This window comes from Aulonocara stuartgranti (genome assembly GCF_965226115.1).
Source record: "Aulonocara stuartgranti genome assembly, chromosome: 15".
Taxonomy (NCBI): domain Eukaryota; kingdom Metazoa; phylum Chordata; class Actinopteri; order Cichliformes; family Cichlidae; genus Aulonocara; species Aulonocara stuartgranti.
The window spans coordinates 24,218,841-24,240,032 of record NC_138951.1 but is presented as its reverse complement, the minus strand read 5'-3'; the positions used below and the strand labels follow the sequence as shown (position 1 = coordinate 24,240,032).

The 21,192-nt window shown below is 41.4% G+C and overlaps 4 protein-coding genes across 10 annotated transcripts in view; 2 read left to right on the top strand and 2 right to left on the bottom strand.

The window, feature by feature from the left end:
- The window catches only part of col12a1b (collagen, type XII, alpha 1b), a 150,052-nt gene extending 149,126 nt beyond the window's left edge, over nt 1-926 (bottom strand). For all 4 annotated transcript variants that reach the window (XM_082505922.1, XM_082505919.1, XM_082505920.1 and 1 more), the window contains exon 1: nt 588-926. The gene's annotated coding sequence lies outside the window, so the exon portion shown is untranslated. The remainder of the gene's footprint in view (nt 1-587) is intronic.
- Nucleotides 927-7,058: 6,132 nt separating this feature from the next.
- Nucleotides 7,059-10,215, top strand: naa20 (N-alpha-acetyltransferase 20, NatB catalytic subunit). The gene is made up of 6 exons (XM_082505969.1): nt 7,059-7,163; nt 7,722-7,746; nt 7,919-8,009; nt 8,785-8,920; nt 9,016-9,161; nt 10,101-10,215. Exons 1-6 carry the CDS (start codon nt 7,111-7,113, stop codon nt 10,184-10,186), a joined length of 537 nt encoding a protein of 178 aa, XP_082362095.1. The 5' UTR covers nt 7,059-7,110; the 3' UTR covers nt 10,187-10,215.
- A 112-nt stretch (nt 10,216-10,327) lies between these two features.
- crnkl1 (crooked neck pre-mRNA splicing factor 1) lies at nt 10,328-17,745 on the bottom strand. 2 transcript variants are annotated; one of them, XM_082505955.1, is made up of 14 exons: nt 17,559-17,745; nt 15,843-15,995; nt 15,469-15,560; nt 15,098-15,256; nt 14,577-14,743; nt 13,848-14,026; nt 13,576-13,746; nt 13,122-13,313; nt 12,904-12,963; nt 12,709-12,789; nt 12,057-12,296; nt 11,373-11,474; nt 10,999-11,247; nt 10,328-10,831 (listed from the first exon to the last, which is right to left on the bottom strand). In XM_082505955.1, the coding sequence occupies exons 1-14, from the start codon at nt 17,604-17,606 to the stop codon at nt 10,457-10,459; spliced, it is 2,268 nt and encodes a 755-aa protein (XP_082362081.1). In that variant the 5' UTR covers nt 17,607-17,745; the 3' UTR covers nt 10,328-10,456. The 2 variants fall into 2 exon arrangements, with proteins under 2 accessions (XP_082362081.1, XP_082362080.1); XM_082505954.1 differs by lacking the exon at nt 17,559-17,745 and adding an exon at nt 16,634-16,723.
- Nucleotides 17,746-17,857: 112 nt separating this feature from the next.
- The window catches only part of cfap61 (cilia and flagella associated protein 61), a 47,971-nt gene continuing 44,636 nt past the window's right edge, over nt 17,858-21,192 (top strand). For 2 of the 3 annotated variants that reach the window (XM_082505950.1, XM_082505949.1), the window contains exons 1-5: nt 17,858-18,333; nt 19,456-19,606; nt 19,769-19,845; nt 20,028-20,095; nt 20,183-20,303. In XM_082505950.1, the coding sequence (XP_082362076.1) occupies nt 18,191-18,333; nt 19,456-19,606; nt 19,769-19,845; nt 20,028-20,095; nt 20,183-20,303 (560 nt within the window). In that variant the 5' untranslated portion in view covers nt 17,858-18,190. Of the gene's footprint in view, nt 18,334-19,322; nt 19,371-19,455; nt 19,607-19,768; nt 19,846-20,027; nt 20,096-20,182; nt 20,304-21,192 lie in introns of those variants that run through there. The other variant, XM_082505951.1, reaches the window with a different exon arrangement.

Sequence of the window (21,192 nt, the reverse complement as noted above, 5' to 3'; positions counted from 1 at the left end):
CAAATCTACATCAGGCTGAAAAGTTATCAGAATACGCCGCTTTGGAGAGAGGAATGAGTCTGAAAGTCATCCTGACGCTTGAAAAAGTTCCACAAGCAGCGACAAAAGACTTACACGACAGACTTCATATGTATAAATGTGTAAAACTCGCCAAAATCTACATATTGAAACTTTTAAAACTTCCGACAAAAATCCCACAAAAGCAAATCATTAGCTCATCTTTCCCCGTAAAATTCCGTTTTTCCACTTTCTAAAGGAGCTCGAGTTATTGTTGCATTAACTCTGCAGACTCCAATCAAGTATTTCATATCTCCGCCTGATGAAAATGACCCACTCTAACGGGCACAAAGTCTTTCCATTTTATCTTAATGGCGAGTTGAGCCGTAGCGCCGTGCGCAATTACGCACGGCAATGTCGAGAAAGAATCCACGCATTCACAAAATAGTCCAAATAAATATAGAAATGAATGGAATATTATTGAATTCAGATAACTCAACATTTAAACCTGAAAAAAGCCTGTAATAAGTCGTGACAAAAATAATCCCCCACAGATGGTACCAAAAATGTAAAAACCATGCACGACTGACCTATAGAGATGGCTGGCTGAATTTTAGTTTTGCTTAAAAAGAAAAAAAATTAAAAGGATAAAGGTTTCGCTGTAGACCCCCAGCCCGACACAGGGGAGAGTGAGGTGGTACGGAGTTGAAGTCAGGGCGCTCCGCGGATTTCTGCTTCCCAGACGCGTCGGCGAGCCTCCTTCCAAGTGGGAAGAGTCTCCACACAATCTGCTACTTAACAGGGGGGCTGCTCCCAGCTCTGCCTACCCCGCCGCGAGCTCTTACGACATCCAGCCGGGCCAAAAGTGATGTGTAACCTCTGAAAATGCAGCACGGAAGGACTCACACACTCGGAAACTTTTACATAGTTTTCTGCATTCCTTTCCGGTGATGAAGGGCTTCTGTGCGTCTCGGCCGCAAGGAGACAGCAGCAGAGCGGGGTCGCGGGGGATTAGTGGGGGAAAACTGTCAGAGGTTTTTACCCACTTTAAATTTTGTGAATCAACGGGAAAATATTACACAGTCTAGTAAACGAAACCCCGCGTCAGTCTTTTCCTTTTTAATCTGGAGTCCAGGGCCGGAACTGAAGTTTCTGGGGTCCTGGCAGGAGCTCACTAAACTGGAGCAGCTGCTTCAACTCAGTTCCACTCTGTGATCTGAAAGGTTACTCATAATATAAAGAATATACATGCAGTGTCTTAAAGGAAGTCCAGATATTTATTATATTTTTTTAAAAGGACAGGATGTAGATTTTACTATAATAGCTCCAAAGTTGATCTGTGGCTTCCAGCATTCATCTGTTTTTAAGGTATCCAAAATAAATTGTTACATTATCAAGACTCCACTGTATGATACTGGCAACTCTGGTGTGCAGAGGCAAAATGACCCCAAAATTATTAACTTCCCCCAAATGATTACATGTTCATACACTCCACTTAGACCATCATTGATTTTAGTCTTACACAGCACCCTATGAGTCCTAAAATATTAGGGCACTGAGGGATGGTACCACCAGTACTTCCAACTGAACCTATAATTTGGTACAGTAGATACCACAAAATACAGTAACTGACAATTTGTCAAAGCACATAAAAAAAATCCACCCTTATTTCTAAAGTTTCTGCTCCCAAAATTTGTTAAAGTAACTCTGAAATTGCTTGGCTGTTGTAATCCTTTGTTATGGGGCCTCTTTAATTATTATTTTTTAAACCCAACTGTCAAAACTTTCTCAAATTCAACGCAGCAACCTGAGTTATGATTTTCTGAACATTGATATTTTCCAACTTTTAAGGGTATCAATTAAATTATTTTTGCTATCTTTTCCAAAAATATCCAAGTTTTCACAATTTTAAAGGTACAGTGTGTAAAACCTCACCAATGGACAAAAGACTGCAATCAACTGAGTTCTGTTTTTTTAACTCCTCCCATTTCAACAACAACAGAATCCTAACTACAGTGGTTGCTGTAGCTCAAACAAGTCTGGCCACTGTTCATCTGTAGTGAGTGTAGGCTGTCAGCACACTGTTTACCTCAGCTGTCATTATGCTGGGTTTCCACATCAATTTACTCTGGAGTGTGCTTTTACATTTTGAATAAGAGTCGATGATTAAGAAAAGCTCAGTTCTGTCCAGTGATAGCAGTAAGGTGTCATTGGAGGAGAGTGGGGATGTCCTGAACTTTTCTGAATTAACTCTCATATAATGTGAGAATGCAGTGTATATATGAGAGGAAAAGTGTGATTTAATAAAAAAAAATATTGACTGGCGAAATGTTAACTTACAACCAGCTGTGGTTGTTGTTGCTTAGCCGGCCCATAGCTGTCTGCAGACGGCAGGGTTGAATGTCTATTCTACTGACGATAAGTACTTTTGACTATGTTGGCAATAAATGATCACGAGCTGAATGTTGATGGAAAAAGACTAATCTCCATGTTCACTATTTCCATATGAAGGAGTTATTATTTACACTCATCCAACTCACAAAATACACGAGAACTGCATATTTTACCTTATGTTTAAATGTTATTTTGCTGTTGCTACTGTTATTGTATTATTGTAAGGTGACCTTGAGGGTCTTAAAGGTGCCTATAAATAAAATGTATTATTAATATTGTTATTAGTAATAGTAGTTGTAGTAGTAGTAGTAGTATATTTTTCTAGTTTGATTAACGATAACAGACATAATCTAAAGTTTTTATTTGATACCAACAACAAACTTCTTCATCCTCCTCACTTTGCTATCACTCCAATATCTTCTAATGACTGCGAAAAAATTCACCGGCAAGATCAATAGTATCAGATCACAGCTCAAGTCTGTACCCCTTTAACCACCCAAGTCACTCACCCATTTCTGTTGTCTGAGTTCAAACCATTTCTTCAATAGCTCTTTTGGATATAGTCTCACATACCCGCACTTTACCCTGCCAAACCGACATTATGCCTCCTAAATTCATTAAAGAGTTTCTCCCTGTCATCTCCTCCAGCTTCTCTCTATTGTCAATCAGTCCCTTTTTATCAGTCAGTTCCAGATTACTTTAAAACAGCCGGCATCTTTCCTCTACTAAAAAAACCCTCCTTAGATCCCACTGTTTAAAACAATTAAAGGCAAATTTCCAAACTCTCATTTATTTCCAAACTCCTTGAGAAAGTTTATGCTTGTCAGCTCCTTCAGATTGTTGAAGGAAACATCTTTGATAAATTCCAATGCGGTTACAGACATTATTGAAAATTACTAACGACAACCTTATGCGCTCGGATGAGGCTGAACATCCCATTTTAGTCCTGCTCGGCTTATCTGAAGCCTTTGATACTGTTGATCATGCTACTCTTATTAGCAGACTACAAAACTGGGTTGGCATCAGTGGCACTGCTCTCAAATGGTTTTCTTCATACTTATCAAACAAATATTTCAGAATTCATATTAATCGATGTATATTGTAATCTGTAATGCTCGTATGTGGAGTGCCCCAGGGCTCAATCCATGGACCAGTTCTGTTTCTTTTATATATGTTACCGCTGAGCCAACAAATTGATGGTTTTATTGGAATCTCCTACCACTACTATGCAGATGACACACAGTGACATTTTTCTGTCGAGCTCAACAACCTCTCCTGTCTCCTGTTTTGATTTTGTTTTTTGCCATTATTAATGGGATCTATTCTAATTCTCAGTTCCTGTAGACCTGAGGTTCCAGTGCTCAGCCCAGGCAGCTAAGGCAGGTATTCAGTACAACGGCCCCCTCACCAATAATATACAATCATCTGCTAAAAACCTCGGTATCACTTTTGATCAGCAGCTGAATTTTGAAAATCATATCTCAAAGATTGCCCAGTCTTGTTTCCTTCATTTGAGAAATATTGTGAAAATCAAACTTTTAATGTCAGTAAGTCATCTTAAACTTTTAGTACACACTTTGATTATTGCAATTTACTTTTCACATGTGTCTCTCAGTCCACCAAAGCTCATCTTCAATAGGCAGCAGCAAGGCTGCTAACAAAACTAGCTGGCAGTCTCATATTACACCTATCCTTGCATCCCTTCACTGGCTTTCAGTGTAATTCAGGATCTACTATAAAATTCTGTTATAAACTTATATAGCTGCTTATTTACCTGAGCTTCTAACATCTTATCCATGCAGCCGACCTCTCAATCGTCTAACCAGGGCCTTCCTATCCTCGTTGTGATTTTAAAAACAGAGGTGATCTGTGCTTTTGAGGTTGTAGCGCTCAAACTGTGGAACAGCCTTCCTCAGTCAATCAGATCGGTTATTTGTTTTAAGCGAATGCTGAAAACTCTTTTTTATAGAGTTTCATTAATCCGTTCCCTTCATTCGTTGCCATAGTTTGAAACCATGTGTGCATGTATGTGTGTATGTTGGAATAAATGTTTGTCGGTGTGGCTGATTATGTGTGTATTTATGTGTTTGTATGTTTTAACATGTACATTTATCTTCAGTGTGTGGCTCTTATTTGAACTGTGAAGCACTTTGTAACTCTGTGTTTTGAAGAGTGCTATATAAATAACTTTGTTATTATTATTTATTTATTTATTTATTTATTTATTTATTTTATGTTTGTTTTAGAGCCTTGGCTTCAGTTCAGGGGCTATATAGTTTGAAGGAGCTATTTATGGTCTTGATATTTAAAGTAACTTGTAAGGTTTACTACATATGTGGTCCATCTCTAGGCAACTACCCAAAACATAATTAGACAGAATGACGGCATTCATCTCCTCCACGTGGAAGCCACGGCAACGTGGCGGCTTCCACAAACCTGCTCCTATGTATTTTTAATAGATTAATTCTAAGTTTACAACTACACATCAGTTTTTAAAAGATGTAAATACACACTAATAAATGGATATTTATGAGCATACAAGCTTTTTTCCTGTTAAATAACAAAAAAACAAAACAGAAAAAGACTCACTGTAACTTTAAGATGAAATAAATCTTAACTCGCAACTAATCTAAAGGTAGTTGTAGAGCCCTCAAATGTATACATGTGAGCTTGTAACAATCCTAACTGATGAAAAACTAGGATTAACATGTTACAAAAAACTTTTGTCTCAAACCAATAAACAATATGACAAAAAGGCAACATAAGAAAATCTGTTACATTTACATGTCACATTGACAGGCATGTGTTGTATTTAGCATATGTAACTAAACAAAAATGCCGTTACGTTTTTTAAAGGACCTTTTTAATAAGAACTGAAGTAAAACCTTCACCAGGAGGGGGCAATGTTTGACCAGTGGATGTCAACCTCCTGCGCCATCTTGTGGAGCAAATTGGTATTACACAAAAGTACAGCCCAGCCCTAGTTTACCTTCATTTGGTATCTTTTAGACACAAAGGTTAAGTGGTTATTTTTACACAATCTGTGTCAAGCTTTTGTTCGGTTCCACTGTGGTGGCCTCTTTTGACACGGGAGCAGCTCAAGGTAGATTTTATTACATTTGGTTACTTTTAAACTATTTTAAACAAAAGGTACAGGAATGGAGTGCAGCAATGTTGTTTAGAAATAAATTGTATTGTGTTATAACCTTAGTGTCTATCATACCACCATTTTTACAACAAAATCAGCTGTTAAATCATGTTCAACGAAATGAAGAATGGACTATTTAGCACCTCCTGGAGGCTGAGAAGCTCTCATCAGCTCAGGAGAACAGCAGCACAGACACATTTCCAACCACCCCTGCTGCTTATTACTTAAATATTTCTCCAGCATTAGTGTTATTTTATGCAGACAGGTAGCAGTTACTCTCTTTGTGTCTCTGTCTGTGGTTTTCAGCACTGTTTAATCACAGAAGCAGCATGTTATCTTTCACAGCAGATTCCTTTCTGTTGGTTTTCATTCAGATGGGAGCTGCAGCTCATCTGGGTACTTTAAAGTGTTAAATGATCTGTGGTGGGTGTGGGCTGATAGCAGAAGTGGCCCGGGGCTGACATGCTCGGGTGAATTAAAACAGACAACAGAGAAGAACCCACCCAACAGAAACTGCAGATGAACGTGAGGTCTGTGCCAAGAGAAACATGTATTCTCAGAAGGTTTCTCATAGTGCTCCCTGCTGGATTCTCCTTTCTCTTATTTTTGCACATATACACGAACACTCCAAACAATATCTCATTATTAAGAAGATTAAATGTCTCATTAATCCTTGCACACAGATTACAGAGGCTTCACTGTCAGTCTGTCCTCAAGTCTCTGTTGATTTATTTGGATATGGCGCCCTCCCCTGGCAGAAGAAAGACATTTTTTGTTGCTTTTGTTCGAAGTTTTCAAATCAGTCAAATATGAGAAAGGCTCCCACATGACCACCCCCAGAATAATTAAGAAAAAGAATAATAACTTTACTGAAGTTTATTTAATGCAAAATTTTACATTCATATTATGAATATTTTCTGAGTTAAATGCCCTCAAAGTACATAGGAGTGGGCTGAAATGCATAAGGACAATGAAAAACAACTGAAAAATAACTTTATGCTCCGTTAAAAACTGCAAATAAATATTACACGCAACCCAAGAGTCACAATGCAAAGACTTAATCTTGCAGTTTGTTTTTATATGAGTATCAGTATCATAGTTTAACAGCTGAACTGCACCCGTTTAACATCTGTGATGCAGAGGAACCGATACTCTGGATGTTTGACCTGCTCTTTGAGAATTCACTGCAGAAAACTTCAAAGTGCATTTTGGACAAACGTTCGAGGGTCATATCACCATGTGGGATAGCTGGCTGAACAAAAGTTAAAGCATATGAAAGGTCTTTTTTTTTAACATACATTCTGACACCAGGCTCATCGTATAAGCTGCCATGGGTAAAAATACTTTTCAAATACAGTTTTTATAGCATGAAGGCAAACCTTAAATATACTGAAATTAATCAGCTGATTCTGCGACGGTAAAATTACAAACCCTTAAAAATCTAGTTTTTGTCAATAGTGTAGTACCTGCCTTATCCCTTTGGGGACGCTGCTCCTTTTTCATCGCCTCCTAAAGGTAGCCGATATCTCGTTGTCTCTGTGGGGTGAAAGGTCACGCTACAGTGAGCCAAGATGACAACTCTGCGGCCGTTTACATGCGATGATTTGTTTAAATTCAACAATATGTGAGTAGGGTTTCGTTCTTTTAGCACATAAGCTGTAATTTAACGCTGTTTCTGGTGTGACTGATGGGAATGGATGCAGCTTGTGTGTTCGGTGTGCGGCTGCGCCATTCCTGACCAAACTTCATGCAAAAATCACATCATTTAGCGACTCGGGTCATACAGACCTCAACACTTTCAGCATGTTGTTAAACAACCTTCTACGTTTAATAACTGAAAATTATAGTTTTGTTGGCAAAGCTGCTACATACTCGGCACACCGAGACCACGCAGGATTAAGAAGAAGCTGTGTATATATATGTGTGTGTGGAATTAAAGTCTGTGGGTGTAAGTCGAGCAAAGACATGCCGAATTTTCCTATAGACACAACGGAAACATTTAGGCTATTTGCGTAACTTAAATGCCCATATGTGATGCTAAAAATTATAAATTTGCCGTTATTTCTGTTGAGTTTTGTTCGTTTCTCTCCATGTTAGAATAACGAAAGGGCTTGGTAGGAAATGGATAATTGGATGTGAATGTTAACGGCTCATTGATGTTTTTGTGTGTTTTGTCCATCAGAAACCTGGATCCTCTCACAGAGACTGTATCCTTTACCTGTGTTCTGCTTATTTAAGCTTCAGGGCCCACCCGTGGATGGCATCCACATTTAATTACACCGATGCAGTAATAATAAGGAGTACCTGACATTATATAAAGCGTATTTTAAGTGTGTTTCCTCTTACTCTGGATAGTTTTCTTTAACCTTTGACCTCCAGTATGGGATCCCGTTTTACCTGCAGTACCTCGCTCACTGGCCGGAGTACTTTATTGTTGCTGAGGCTCCTGGAGGAGAACTGATGGGCTACAGTAAGTCCTCCTGCCTCCACAGAGGTTAAGGTCATCTTTTAACTGTCGAGAAACCATGCTAGCCTCTAAAATGACATAATAATAAGTCATACAGGAAAATACATATATTTGTATTTACCTCATCTGGGTGTAGTTTGTGGAGAAGGATGGGAGTGTCGGTCTACATATGTTCTGCCTTGTCCAAAATGTGTCCATTCCCCCTCAAACTAAAATCAGAACAAAACTTCTGTGCAGCGATGACACCACAAGGGCAGGGCATGATTCTGATCCTGTTTTGTTTCATATCCAACCTGATTCATGTGCAGCTTTTCCATGTACCACACAAAAAAAGAAAGGTCAGAGCAGCAGGTCATTTTACGGGGAGGCCTTCAAAAAGCCTAGAATAACAGAGGGCTGATCCATGGAAAGATGAGCCCTAACCTGACTGCTCTGTGATGCTGTGAAACTCTCTCACACATTTATTGAGTTGTAAACGTCCAAAGACTGCCTCCTTACCTGTTCAAAGGTTTGGAGACAGGCTACAGATGACTCCTCCAAAGGAAGTGTGTTATGGATGACTAAAGCTAATTATGCATTGATTCATTTATTTGTACAGCATGTGGTGCCGTTTCATTCTGACATGATTTAGACACTGAAGGTGGCGCGCTGAGCAGACCTGCAGCTATACGCAAGCCTGTTTGAACAGAGGGTGCAGATTTAGAACAGATCCTGGACAGTTTAAAATAAACCCTGTGACTCTCGCCTGAGTCTGAGGTCATGTGGAACTTTCTTGCAGTTATGGGGAAGGCGGAGGGATCTGTGGCTCGCGAGGAGTGGCACGGCCACGTCACCGCTCTGTCCGTGGCCCCGGAGTTCAGACGGCTTGGCCTGGCCGCCAAACTCATGGAAATGCTGGAGGAGATCTCAGAGAGGTTCGTATCAGGACTGGGATGAAAACTGTGCGAGCCTATCCCTCACATTTTCAAATCTCTTGATTTTTGACGTCTGTGACTTTGACCTGTTGTAGGAAAGGCGGATTCTTCGTGGATCTGTTCGTACGAGTGTCCAACCAGGTGGCAGTGAACATGTACAAACGTCTGGGCTACAGCGTGTACAGGACAGTCATAGAGTATTACTCTGCCAGCAATGGAGAGCCAGATGAAGATGCTTATGGTAAGATCGCAGCAGAGTCATTTTATCTCAGAAAGGTTTCTAACTGCATCTGCAGCCAATCAGAAAGTTGCTTCCTTTATTGCCTTCCCCAGCTGTTAAACTCACAGCTGATGTGATTTGCACAGAGACGTTACCATAGCAATGAGCAATATTAAAACGATCCAGGAGACTTGAATTGGTGCACAGATGTACGGCAGCTTTTAGCATCATCATGAATTATTCTGACCTCTGCAGCAGGATGTAAACAACTGATTTTTATGATCTGCATGAAGCAACATGTATCTGAACTGTATTCGAGTGCATTTGACCCCCAAAAGTGCCTCAAACCACCAACCAACTACAGGTCATCTACTAACCTTGGAGATAGTCGATGACGTGCTCTACCTCCCGAGCCACAGCCACCCAAATTTGTTTTCAAATTGGTAAGGACTTGAATATCTCTCATGTGACAGATGTTCCACATGGGGGTCTGTCTCAAGTTCAACCTCTCTTGAGAAATTTGACACTCGTTCAGGTTCATCTCCTCTGTCAGTGCGCCCCAGGGTGGCTGTGGCTACAATGTAGCTTGCCATCACCAGTGTGTGAATGGGTGGATGGCTGGATGTGTAAAGTGCTATACAAATACAGGCCATTACCATTAGCCCCAGTATGCTGTACAGTGTTCCATCATCAGATGTTTTATCGTTTTCCGATTGCTGTCAGTCTGACCGGTGTGGATCTTAAACGTTGGTGCACTGACAGAATACTTAAACTTTTAATTTAACTGCTGATGTTAGTTTTGAAACAGCTGAAACAACAGTGAGAGACTCTAATACAGCCCCGTTCAGCTCACCGACAGCTCTGTGCCTTCTGCTCTAAACTTAAAATAAATTTACATGGTTTTTATTAATTTACGAAGTGTGTTACTAAAGGACAAAACCTGCTGCCTTTCACCTTCAGACATGAGGAAAGCTCTGTCCAGAGACACGGAGAAGAAGTCGATCATCCCACTGCCGCACCCCGTCAGACCCGAGGACATCGAATAACAGCAGACTGTGGCTCTCTGACTCTGTGATACTCGTACATTGATAAACTGTCATTCCTCAGAGAGCCACTGGTCCTACAAAGAGTTTCATCTACTGTAAATATTAAATGAACATTTAGAAAAAGAACACACAACACGTGACTTTGAGCTGATGTTTGTGTAATCGCACAAAGAAAACATACAATAAAGACTCGTTTAAAAAAAATAAAAATAAAAAAAATACTAGAAAAATCCAGACTGTCTGCTCCCCTCGAGTCCCTGAGCGGGGAATTTACTCTTTATCTTCCTCGCTGCTCCTGCTCTCCTTCCTCTCTCCACCTTTCTCCTCCTCCTCACTCTCGCTGCTGCTGCTGCTGTCGTTGTCGTCGTCTCTGTCGTCGTACGTTTTCTCCTGTTCAGTCTCAGCCGCAGTTTCTCTGCTGGACGCAGTCGTCAGCCGATTCTCAGGAGAAGCTGCCGCCTCCACAGACTGTTTTGTTGTCTCTTCAGCTGCCGGCGGACCATTTTCTGGAAGCGTCTCGTCGTCTTCTGTGATGACCTGCTGCTTCTTCCACATCTTGGCCATGGCGAGCAGCTTGAGGTTGGGCTGATTGGCGGCGTCCTCTGGAAAGATGTAATCGTAGTACTCTTCCCAGCCAGCGTCCGACTGATGGGATGGAATTATATCAGGACAAATAAGAACGATCCAATTATTGTAAATTAGGTTAATTAATCCATTAGTTATTTTTGTGTATAAAAAAAAAAAAAATCAGTATTTGAGAAAACATTTCTGGTGGCTGTCACCATCCAGCTGTGACATTGTCCATCTCTTACCCCATCCTCGGCAGTCAGCTTCCTCCTCTTCTTCACCTTCTCCGGCAGCAGCTTCCTCACCCGCTCTCTAGTGCTGTCTGTGCCGAACTCCTTCTCGAAGTCTCTCCAGGACTCGAGCAGCATCAGCCTCTCCTCCTTCTCCTCGCAATTCCTCATGCTCCTATTGGCCTCCTCATAGATCTGCCGGCACTTCTGCAGTCGGTCGGGGCCGTCCACCGACAGCTCGAACTTGGCGTAGCTGATCCAAACCTGCAGGAGAAGAAGACGGTAAGCACAGAGCTTGATGGCTGGCAGGTCACACGAAAGCCATGAAATATTTTTACTATAGACAGTTTGTTAGATCTGGGATCAGGTTTGTGGAGTGCAGCTCTCACCTTGACGTGCTGAGTGCGCTGCAGTAGCCTTTTGTAAAGGTTTCTGGTGTTTTCAAACTCTTCCTGCTCAATCTCAAAGTCGATATAGGACTTCCACAGAACCTGCGGGCATAACAGACGTGAGTGCACTGAATTCATCAGCAGGGCAGCAATGTCAAGCGTGAGATAAGAAGTCGAACATATTTCAGTGAAAATGAAGCTACGGGAAGGTTTTTAAAAGAAATTAAAATAAAGGATCATTTTACAAAATGTTACGATTTTTAAACAGAAACCTAGCTTGACTTTGATCTCACTTTGCTTCATGAACACTAATCCAGGATTACATGAAGCTGCCTATCAACTGTTTAGTCTGGGTTCCTGTCCTATGAATGGAGTACACTGTAGGAGATGGATTACTGTGACAGTAAAAACTGATGATGAAATGTGATGTTCACAAAAATCACAATAAGAAGCTTTAAAAACAGTCGAATAAGTTCAAAACCTGAACACCACACTTGAGTGCGTCACTGTGACGCACCCACTGTATCTCACTCACCAGGCTTCTTCTCCTCTTCCTTCACATGACCCCTGATTTAAAAGTATTCCAAAAATAGGTAAGAAGGCATTTCTTTTCCTCCCATCATTAAAATGCTATTTAACTTTCGCCACCAGGGGGCAGCATTTGTGTGAGAGGTTTCCAGTTACCTCTGGCATGTCCAGCCGTGGCTGCCCGATGGCGAGTTCGAAGATGGCCCGAGCCCGCTCGATGTCTCCCAGGATTGTCTCCAGTTCAGCAAACTTGATCCAGGTGGTGCAGTTTTCGGGGGTGAACTCGAGGTATTTCTCGTACAGCTTTCTACAGCGGTCGAACTCTCGCAGCTGCAGCTCCAGCTCGATGTAGCCCTTCAGCAGTTTGTTCTTCGGGCATTTCCCGATCGCCGTGCCCTGAGGAGAGAAATACTGATGAGAAGAAAGCGGACACAGACGCTGATGCCATTCTTCCTGTGGAGCCAGTGAGTTACATTCATCTGACTGAACTCGGCATAGAGCAAGAGGGGCACTGGAGGCGAGGAAGAGGAGATGCCTTTGTTCTGCCAAAGTTTTCTTTTTGCAGTTCTCATTCCGTTTTCTTTCGCCTGATTTTAAGTTTTGCTTTTATTACTTTAAAAGACACTTTTTGCTCTACCCCCATCCTCTGCAAAAAGACTGATACAAGAAAGTATGAACGGAAGCTCGTTTTTTAAAAACTATTTATTAAGTCACCCAAAATGTAACATAATACAGCACTCTATGCGTTCAGTTTACATCTGACTGCACAACGTGTGGTGGTTTTGCACGTGCATCTGAGGAATCTTACCATGATCTTTCTGGCTGCCTGCAGGTTCTTCTGTCGGATCTCAAACTGAGCAAAGAGCAGCCAAATCTTAGCAAATGTGAACTGAAACAAAACAACGACAGACACAATCAGGTGAACACCTTAACACAAGAACACCTTTACTATAATGCATGAGTGGTTTCACTGAAGAGGTGCGGCCTTTAATGTGTAAATTACCTTCTTGTGGGGGATGAGTTCCAGACAGGCCTGATAAACCTGCCTCGTTCTCTCGGGATCCTGCCATCACAGAGTTTTGTTTAATCGCACACATCACTGTCAGACGTCTCGTTTTACATTTCTTTACAGCCTGGTTATGTCTGTTGCTTGAGAACATGATTCAGATCTGTGTCCTTTACTTTGTTGGAGGTTAACAAGATGCCGAATGATGGACCCACCTTGACCTCGAGCTCCTCATACAGACCGTAGTTGATCCACAGGTAGATGTATCGCCTCCAGTGTCTCTTCTCCTGGATGGGTGGGATGTTGGCGATGGCTCTTTCATAGACATCTCTCACCGTATCTGCGTCGGCGTCGCTCTCCACCAGACGGAGGTAATCGAACCAGGCGTCGTAGTTGTGTGGATTCGCCTGGGATTATGAGTGTATGATTTATTTTTTTAGCATTTCATTTTCCCCATAACTTTCCCAAACAGCAGAGTAGGTGACATAAAACCTGCAAGTTAACAATTAAGCGAAAACCCCAAATACGAAGCCTATTTTGTTTCTTACACCAGTACAGAGAAAACAAACCAATCAGGGCGTTAAATCTGTAGACAAGGAAAATGAACCCATCTTCCTCCTTTGTTCCACTTTCTACAGATTTCCAGACGTAATTCCTTAAAACTGATACCTTAACTTCCTCTTCGTACTGGAACCTTCGCTTGCTGACGATGACATCCTCGATTCCTCTGCGGTCTCCAAACTTCTTCTCAAACATGGTGTAGTTTTTGAAGAGCTCCTGTGCCTGATGTTTAGGGATTCTGTCCAAAGCGTACTTATAGATCACCCGGACTCGCTCGAACTGCAAAGGTAGAGAACAAAAGTAAATAAATACATTTCACAATATGATCTCCAACAAAATGAAAGCCAGAAAGAAGTTTGAGAAGTCTGAGCTGCACTCGCCTCCTTCTGAGTCTCCTCAAACCTGGCGAAGGCCACAAAGAGGTTTTCATCTACATGTTCCTCCCCAAAGAACTCCACTGCCCGCTCGTACACCTTCCTGCCGTGGGCGATGTAGCCGTGCTTCTCTTCGAAGCGAGCGTACTTGATCCAGTTTTTCACCTCAGGGTGAACGATGACAAGTGCAGCGACGTTAAGGCAAACGCACCATCACAAAGGTCGTGAGATAAAACAATCAGAATAAAATAATAGCATGAATAAAGTGTTCAGCAACAGTAAAGACAGCTAGATGGAGGTGGAGGATGAAGAAAACTGGGGAGAAATGCTCCAACAGAAGAGATGGTTCTGTGTGGCTTGTGAAGCCCCGACCACACACAGAGACGGGGAACCAGGTGAGGCAAGGAAAAGGCATTCCTCAAGGTTAATCAGTATTTTAGGGTTTATTCTTCCACCTTGAAGGTGAGTTGATAAAAAGTGATATTATAGTTTACATAAACATATAAAGAGGAAGTCTGACAGCAACCTCTGTTGTCTTTCAGAGAACATAATTTGTAGCTTTGAGAAGAAAACAGCCCTGATAATAATGAACTCAGGCTCTGTGGGACGACTCAGACCATCACCCTGATCGCGCTTTTTGTTTCTGTATTTTAAAGTTTTATTATATTGTTTGAATTTAACTGTGGGGAAACAATTCCCAGTATCCTGCATGTTAGTAAAGCAACAAAAGGATATATCGCTCATAAATGGTGCGGGCTTTCTCCACCTCCTTGTAGCGCAGCTCAAAGTTGATGTAAGAGTGCCAGGCCTGCTCTTCAGGCTCCCATTCCATCCATCGCTCAAAGACCTGCCTGCAGCCGGCGATGTTTCCCAGCATCTCCTCCATGTAGGTGTACTTGTACCTGTGCAAAGGAACAGCATTCAAAATATTACACACAGAAGATTTAACAAAAACAGACAACAGATGCACAGCAAAGACTCTCCATCAGAGCTGTACAATCACAAGCAGACTCACACTCACACACGATGCACTTTTCAAAGTTTAAAACACATTGTTTACGTCCGATTACATCTCAGCTACTCTATTGTTAGATAAGCGTCAATAAAGTATCAGCCAACAAATGCATTTATTTAATCTTTAACTACAAAAAAGGACTGAAAATTGTGACTGTGCCACTTGTCAAAGCCTGCTGATATTTTAGAAAACAAAACAATCAAGAAATAAATAAAGCAATTAAATGATTTTTAAGTCCTACCAGAACTGGTTGACTCGGGGGAGGATGGTGATGGCTCTGTCCCAGATGTTGCGGGCATGGTTCACCTGGCGGCTTTTCATCTCTATCTCGGCGTACTTTAGCCACAGAGTGACGTTGCGATGATCGACATCTAGCGCCCGCTCGTAAATGGAACGAGCTCTGAAACGAGGGTAACCGTTGGTGAGGTAAAAGTGGACCATGCAGACACATGGGCATGAGAAATATTTCTAAAAAGTTTACTAAAATGTTAAAAGATGTGATGACCAATTCCACTTATTTCAGTACGACCAAGACTAAGATGTTTGTGATTGGACCCCTGCGAAGTTGTAGCCATTTAATATTCTGACTTTCAGCAGATTTTGCCTCAGTACCTCTGGATCTCCTTCAGACTTTCCTCCCATTGTGCGTATTTGATCCAGTTACTGATGACGGTCCGGTTCTTCCTGATGTTGTCCTCAAAGCTCTGAAAGAAAAAGATATTCGTCATGTCCAAAAACTATAAAAACATATTTGTGTGTGCTGGAAACATCTCAAATTTTCCGGTTAGATTAAAACTACAAACACATTTGTTTAACTAAACATGATTATTAGAGCAAAAGTAAAACAAGAGAGCAACACACTTCAAATATTTTATGCTGGCTTTTTAAAACATAAATAAAGCTGTTAAAAATTCTTGCCGAAAGGGCGGTATGAGTAAGAGCAATGTGAACACTACCAGCAGAGAAAATATGATGGAAGCGCTTACCTTCCTCTTCCTCAGTTTGTAGTCATTGAGCTCCTCCTGATCGGTGATCTTCTGTTTCGGTGGTGGTGGCAGGAGTTCGAGCTCTCTCTCTTTGGCTTCCCTTAGCAGCTGCTCTGCAGTGATCTGAACCTCTGCCGGAGCTTTATTCTTCACCTAAAACACATCACAAAATACAATTAGCGTGAGCATAAAGTTGGTCTTTCTTCTCTTCCCCGCAACTGGTCATAGCAGACAGCTTCTCCCTGAACCTGCTTCTGCTGGTTCCTGTTAAAATAGAGTTCTTCCTCCCCATAGATACCAAGTTCTCCTGATTGTTGGAGTTTTTAATCGCTTATGTTACCTTACAATATAAAGCACCTTGAGGCGACTGTTCCATCATCATCTTATTCTTCTTTTGACTCCTCCCTTTAGGACAGCGGTCCCCAACCCCCGGGCCAGTACTGGTCCGTGAGTCGTTTGGTACCGGGCCACGAGAGTTGAGGCTCAGGTGTGAAATGTATGGTTTTCACGGTTTTTATCGGTTTTCAGCGTTATTTTGTTATCGTTTTTATCTGTTTTCCTGGGTCTTTTCAGGTGTGTTATGAATAAATCATCTTTTTTTCCCCAGTACCGGTACTAGTTTTATTTTGTTGTATTTATCTGCAACACCTTAAGGCCGGTCCGTGAAAATAATGTCGGGCATAAACCGGTCCATGGCTCAAAAAAGGTTGGGGACCGCTGCTTTAGGAGTCACAAATGGCTCATTTATCCCCATTTCACCCTATGCCAGCATCATCCTCTGTCATACCAACCCTCTGTATGTCCTTCTTCACAGCATCCATCCATCTTCCTCTTTTCCTCCTGCCTGCCAGCTCCACCTTCAACATCCTTTGACCAGTATATCCACTAGCCCTCCTCTGCACATGTTGGAACCATCTCTGCCTCTAACTTTGTCTTCAAAGTAACTGGTGAGAGCTGTTTCTGACCTTCAGCTCTGCTTCCTGTGAGTTTCAGTCTCCAAACCGTGCATCACTGCAGGTCTCACTGTCATCTTGTAAGCTTTTCCTTTCTCATTTGCCTCTATCATGTCAGAAATCACCCCTGACATTCCTCTCCACCCTGCTTGCACTCTCTTCTTTACCACTCTTGCGCATTGTCCGTTGCTTTGGATGGTTGACTTCGGATACTCAAACTCATCCACCATCAATTCCTCTACTGCTTTCAGCTTCACTGGTACACCCGTCTCCCTCTCATTTACACACATGTATTCTGTCTTGCTTCCATATACCTCCAGAAGCTCCCTACTCTCAATACAGATCACACTGTCGCCTGCAAACACAATCACAGTCCACACAGTCCTATTACTATAATAGTCATTTTTCAGAAACTGCATACATGTTTAAACACATTTCTAACTTTAAAGACACAAAGGAACGCAAATGTGCCAGATTTTAAATCTTAATATAAACAAGAATAAATTAAGCACACGTAAAACACATGGAAGCCAAAACAAAGCAGAGCGTGGTGAAAGTTTACAGCTAATGTAACTTGTGTGAAACTCAGACCACAGAACTACCTGTTAAGCAGGTAAAATACCCCTAAAACTACTACAGTGTAGCACGTTTTTGTGAGTAACTTTGGCAGTGAAAAGATGAGATTAGATTTTAGTTCTGCTCCGTTAGCCCGAGTTCTATGTTAGCATTAGCCTGGAGCTCTGATACTGCTCTGTTCGCTTACCTTCGCCACCTTCGGTATCCGCTGTTTCCCTGCCGCCGTAGACGCCATTCTGATGGCAGGTTTAACCAACAAACAACGTTAAAAACCTCACTTAAACTGTCCCGACAACTACCGAACGGCGCAAAAAGACAGCGAAACGTTTCCGTCTCACCGAGCGTCAGCCACCATGACAGTAACCACAATGCCCCGCGTCTTCTTCTTTGTCTTTTTGTTCAAAACGCAGACGTGTTGCTGCCATCTACCGTTTGTTCGCCAATGCCATTTTGAATAGTTTATATGTACGTTGTCCGATATAGAGAATATATTCACTATAACGGACTTCAGTTGAGTTCATTTGTCCAGTTTAAGGAAGTTTTGATGAAGACTAAAAACTCGTTTCTAGACTGATTTTAGTTCTTTAAAAGGTTGCTTTATGACTTCCGGTTAAACCGCGGGAGTTCTGGCGTTACGTTACTATGGCAACTGGGTTTGGTTTCTTTATAGGTGAAAACAGTGAGCTGAATTCATTTATATTTATTTACTATTTCACCTTCTTCTATCCACCAGCCTGATGTTATAGTTTATTACAAAAGGGCCGTCTTTTGTCTGCTTTAGTTTTGTTATTACTATTTATCCATATAATACGGGTGACGATGCAGACTGTAACCTCAGACAGCGCCCGGGAGGAAACCGTGACCGTGAGGAGAAGCGAGTCCGCGGACGCTGAAGAGATAGACGGCCTCATTAGTCCATCTGCGCAGGCGGTGTTTGGAAGAGTCAATGTTATTCATCTGCTGTGAGAAAAGTTTTTCTTCTTAAACATCTCAGCAGCAGAGTTTAGACCGTAAACTAGATGCTCTCTGCACACAAACACACCTACAAGCTGAATAAGTTGTTTTAAACACTGTTAGATAATTATTTTGGAATTATGCAGTCTCTGAAAAGATTTCTATCGTCTCTTTGATATATAGCTGTGATATAACATTACTGTTGTTCTGCACAGACTGGTGGTTTATTCTTGTCTTAAGTGTAATGTCTAAGCAAATGTGAGCAAATAAACAAGAATAGAATAGTGTAATATCTATTCTTGTTTATTTGCTCACATCAGTTTTCATGCTGAGAACTGTAGGAGAATTATAGTGTTGGAGGGGATGGGAGTTAGGTCTCGAAAATCTCTCTGCAAATGATTGCAGTCGGTCAAAGTCAGACTACAACTGTTTGCCGAAAGGTTGCCTCCTATCAGGCGACCTGTGCAATCGCCTGGTGATCAAAAGTGTTTGTGAGAGCTTCAGGCAATGATTGCTGATTGCACCACAAGTGGCAATCAGTTGTTTTTCGTTTTTTTGTTGTTGTTTTTTTGTGGGGGGGGGGGGGGGGGTAACTTTGTAAAGCTCTGGGTTAGATTTTTTTTCTATTTTTATTACACAGTTGAAATTTTTTCATAATGTCAGGTAACATTATCAGAGAATGGTGGTGTGTGGGCTTACGCCTCTTGTTCATAGTATTCAAAGAATATTTTTAATTTATTGTATCAAAACAATATTGCCACACAAAATTTAGTAATACGATGATATACTGATTTTTTCCCCACCTCTAAGGGCAGTGTGGTGCCTGCTATGGGGGCTTATACATCCCCAAAACACCTCACCTAAGAGGGATTCACACGCTTTAACCACCTCAACTGGTGCTCTTCTCTCAGCTCTCCCACTTCCACCTGGCGGTCATAGCAACTGCTTCAAACTATTTCTTTCAGTTTTCCTTTGGAGGATCCAAGAGGACCAAGTTGTCTCTGATAACATGTGGTGGATGCCACTCTCTCATCACAGTTATGTGGTGATTAATGTAGACATCTGTGCTCTCAGTTAATTTCAAACCCTTACAGAGACCATCACTGAACTTTCTTGTCATGTTTGTTCAGAGAGAAAGCTAACCTGGCTGTGACTCTGACCAATGAAAAGGGCGACATCCTAGGCCACGCTTCCTTCTTTGATCACCCTATTGGAGATCTGGTGGATCAGACGCAGTGGGAAGCTTTCATGCAGGAACACTTCAGTGTTGGACAATGCACAGTCTGTACCTTTTATTCACTGATTTTAACATAAGGTTTTCATTAAGTAGAGACAATTAACATCTGCTGGAAATAATGTGGCCAAGTGCCCATGCTCTGCTTAGATGAAATGAAATGAACTGAGCTCACACCTGCAGTGGATTAAACTGTCGTCTTTCTGCAGCCTTTCAACACACTTTTCCTCCACCTTTTTGTGGCACGGCCGAATTTCACCACAGCAAGTGTGAAAGAGATAATGAGGTATGATAAAAAAAAAAGCCCTTTTTAAAAAAATTCTTGTATCATTCGATGAGGTTCATATATTAGTGCAAGGGAGATACTACAATGCACTTTGATTAGAAGCAAGCACAGTATGCACGTCCTGAAAGCTGAATGCATTATGTGTAAAATGATCATTTTTCTTGATGCGCTTTGTTTCGCAGGGCCATCTTTAACGCCATTGCTGAGCTTGAATACGTCTGTCTGCTCAGCCCACACGTTGGTAGTTTAGGTGATTTCGATTTAGCAAGTTAAATTCTATAATTCACTTAAGCATTAATTTCCAAGAGGCCCATGCAGGTGTTTTTTGTGCTTGCAGAGCCAGCGCTGGATGAAATATTTGAGCCGTTGGAGCGTGTGACCGACCCCGGGCCTCAGTGCTTGGCACTGATCTGCCACAGAAAAGCTCACTGTCCCCGGCCTATTGTCCGCGCAGCCAGGTGATTTCCACTGATTCCTTCCCAGGCTACTAAACAGTAGAGTGAATAAAAGAGCACTATATGTACTATAAATAAACATTTATTCACTTGAATTTTGATGTAAGATGTGATGAAGAACTCATAGGAACTAAGATTCTATGAGCACAGCAGTTTATTTCATGACTGAACTTACAATAGGCTGTTAAATAATGCTTAAGAGTTCTGGCACAGAAGATGCAGGTTTAACCAAGGATGTTTTTAGGAGTGGTAAACGTAGAACTGCCAGAGAAAACAGAGAAAATGCAAAACAGACAGAAGGAACTTCAGGAGAACAGTGGAGCCAGCTCATTACCTTTTCCAGTGACAAGGGGAAATTAAATAGCTTTCCTGATCCATAAATTCTTGCCTTTGTTAAGGATTTTTCTAAACCTGTCATAAAGTGCATCTAACAAGGAAACAACTTTATAAGTAGATAAAGTTGATATAACTTTACAGCGCTTTGGCATATTATTAGCAAGCTGTGATGGAAAATTCAACAGTAATTACAATGAGGGTAATTATATATGTATATATATATATATATATATATATATATATATATATATATATATATATATATATATATATATATATATATGTGTGTGTGTGTATATGTATGTATATATATATATATATATATACATACACACACATATACACACACACATACATATATATATGTGTGTGTGTGTGTGTGTGTGTGTGTGTGTGTGTGTGTGTGTGCGTGTATATACCTCCCTGAGCAAAAGTGATCATTCCACAGCACACCTGGTAAAGTTAAAGCTGAATTTATTTTCTTTTTGGCCACCAGGTGGCAGAAGAACTTTCTCTCAGTAGTAGGAAGTACAGAGGGAAGCTCCACATGTTTCTT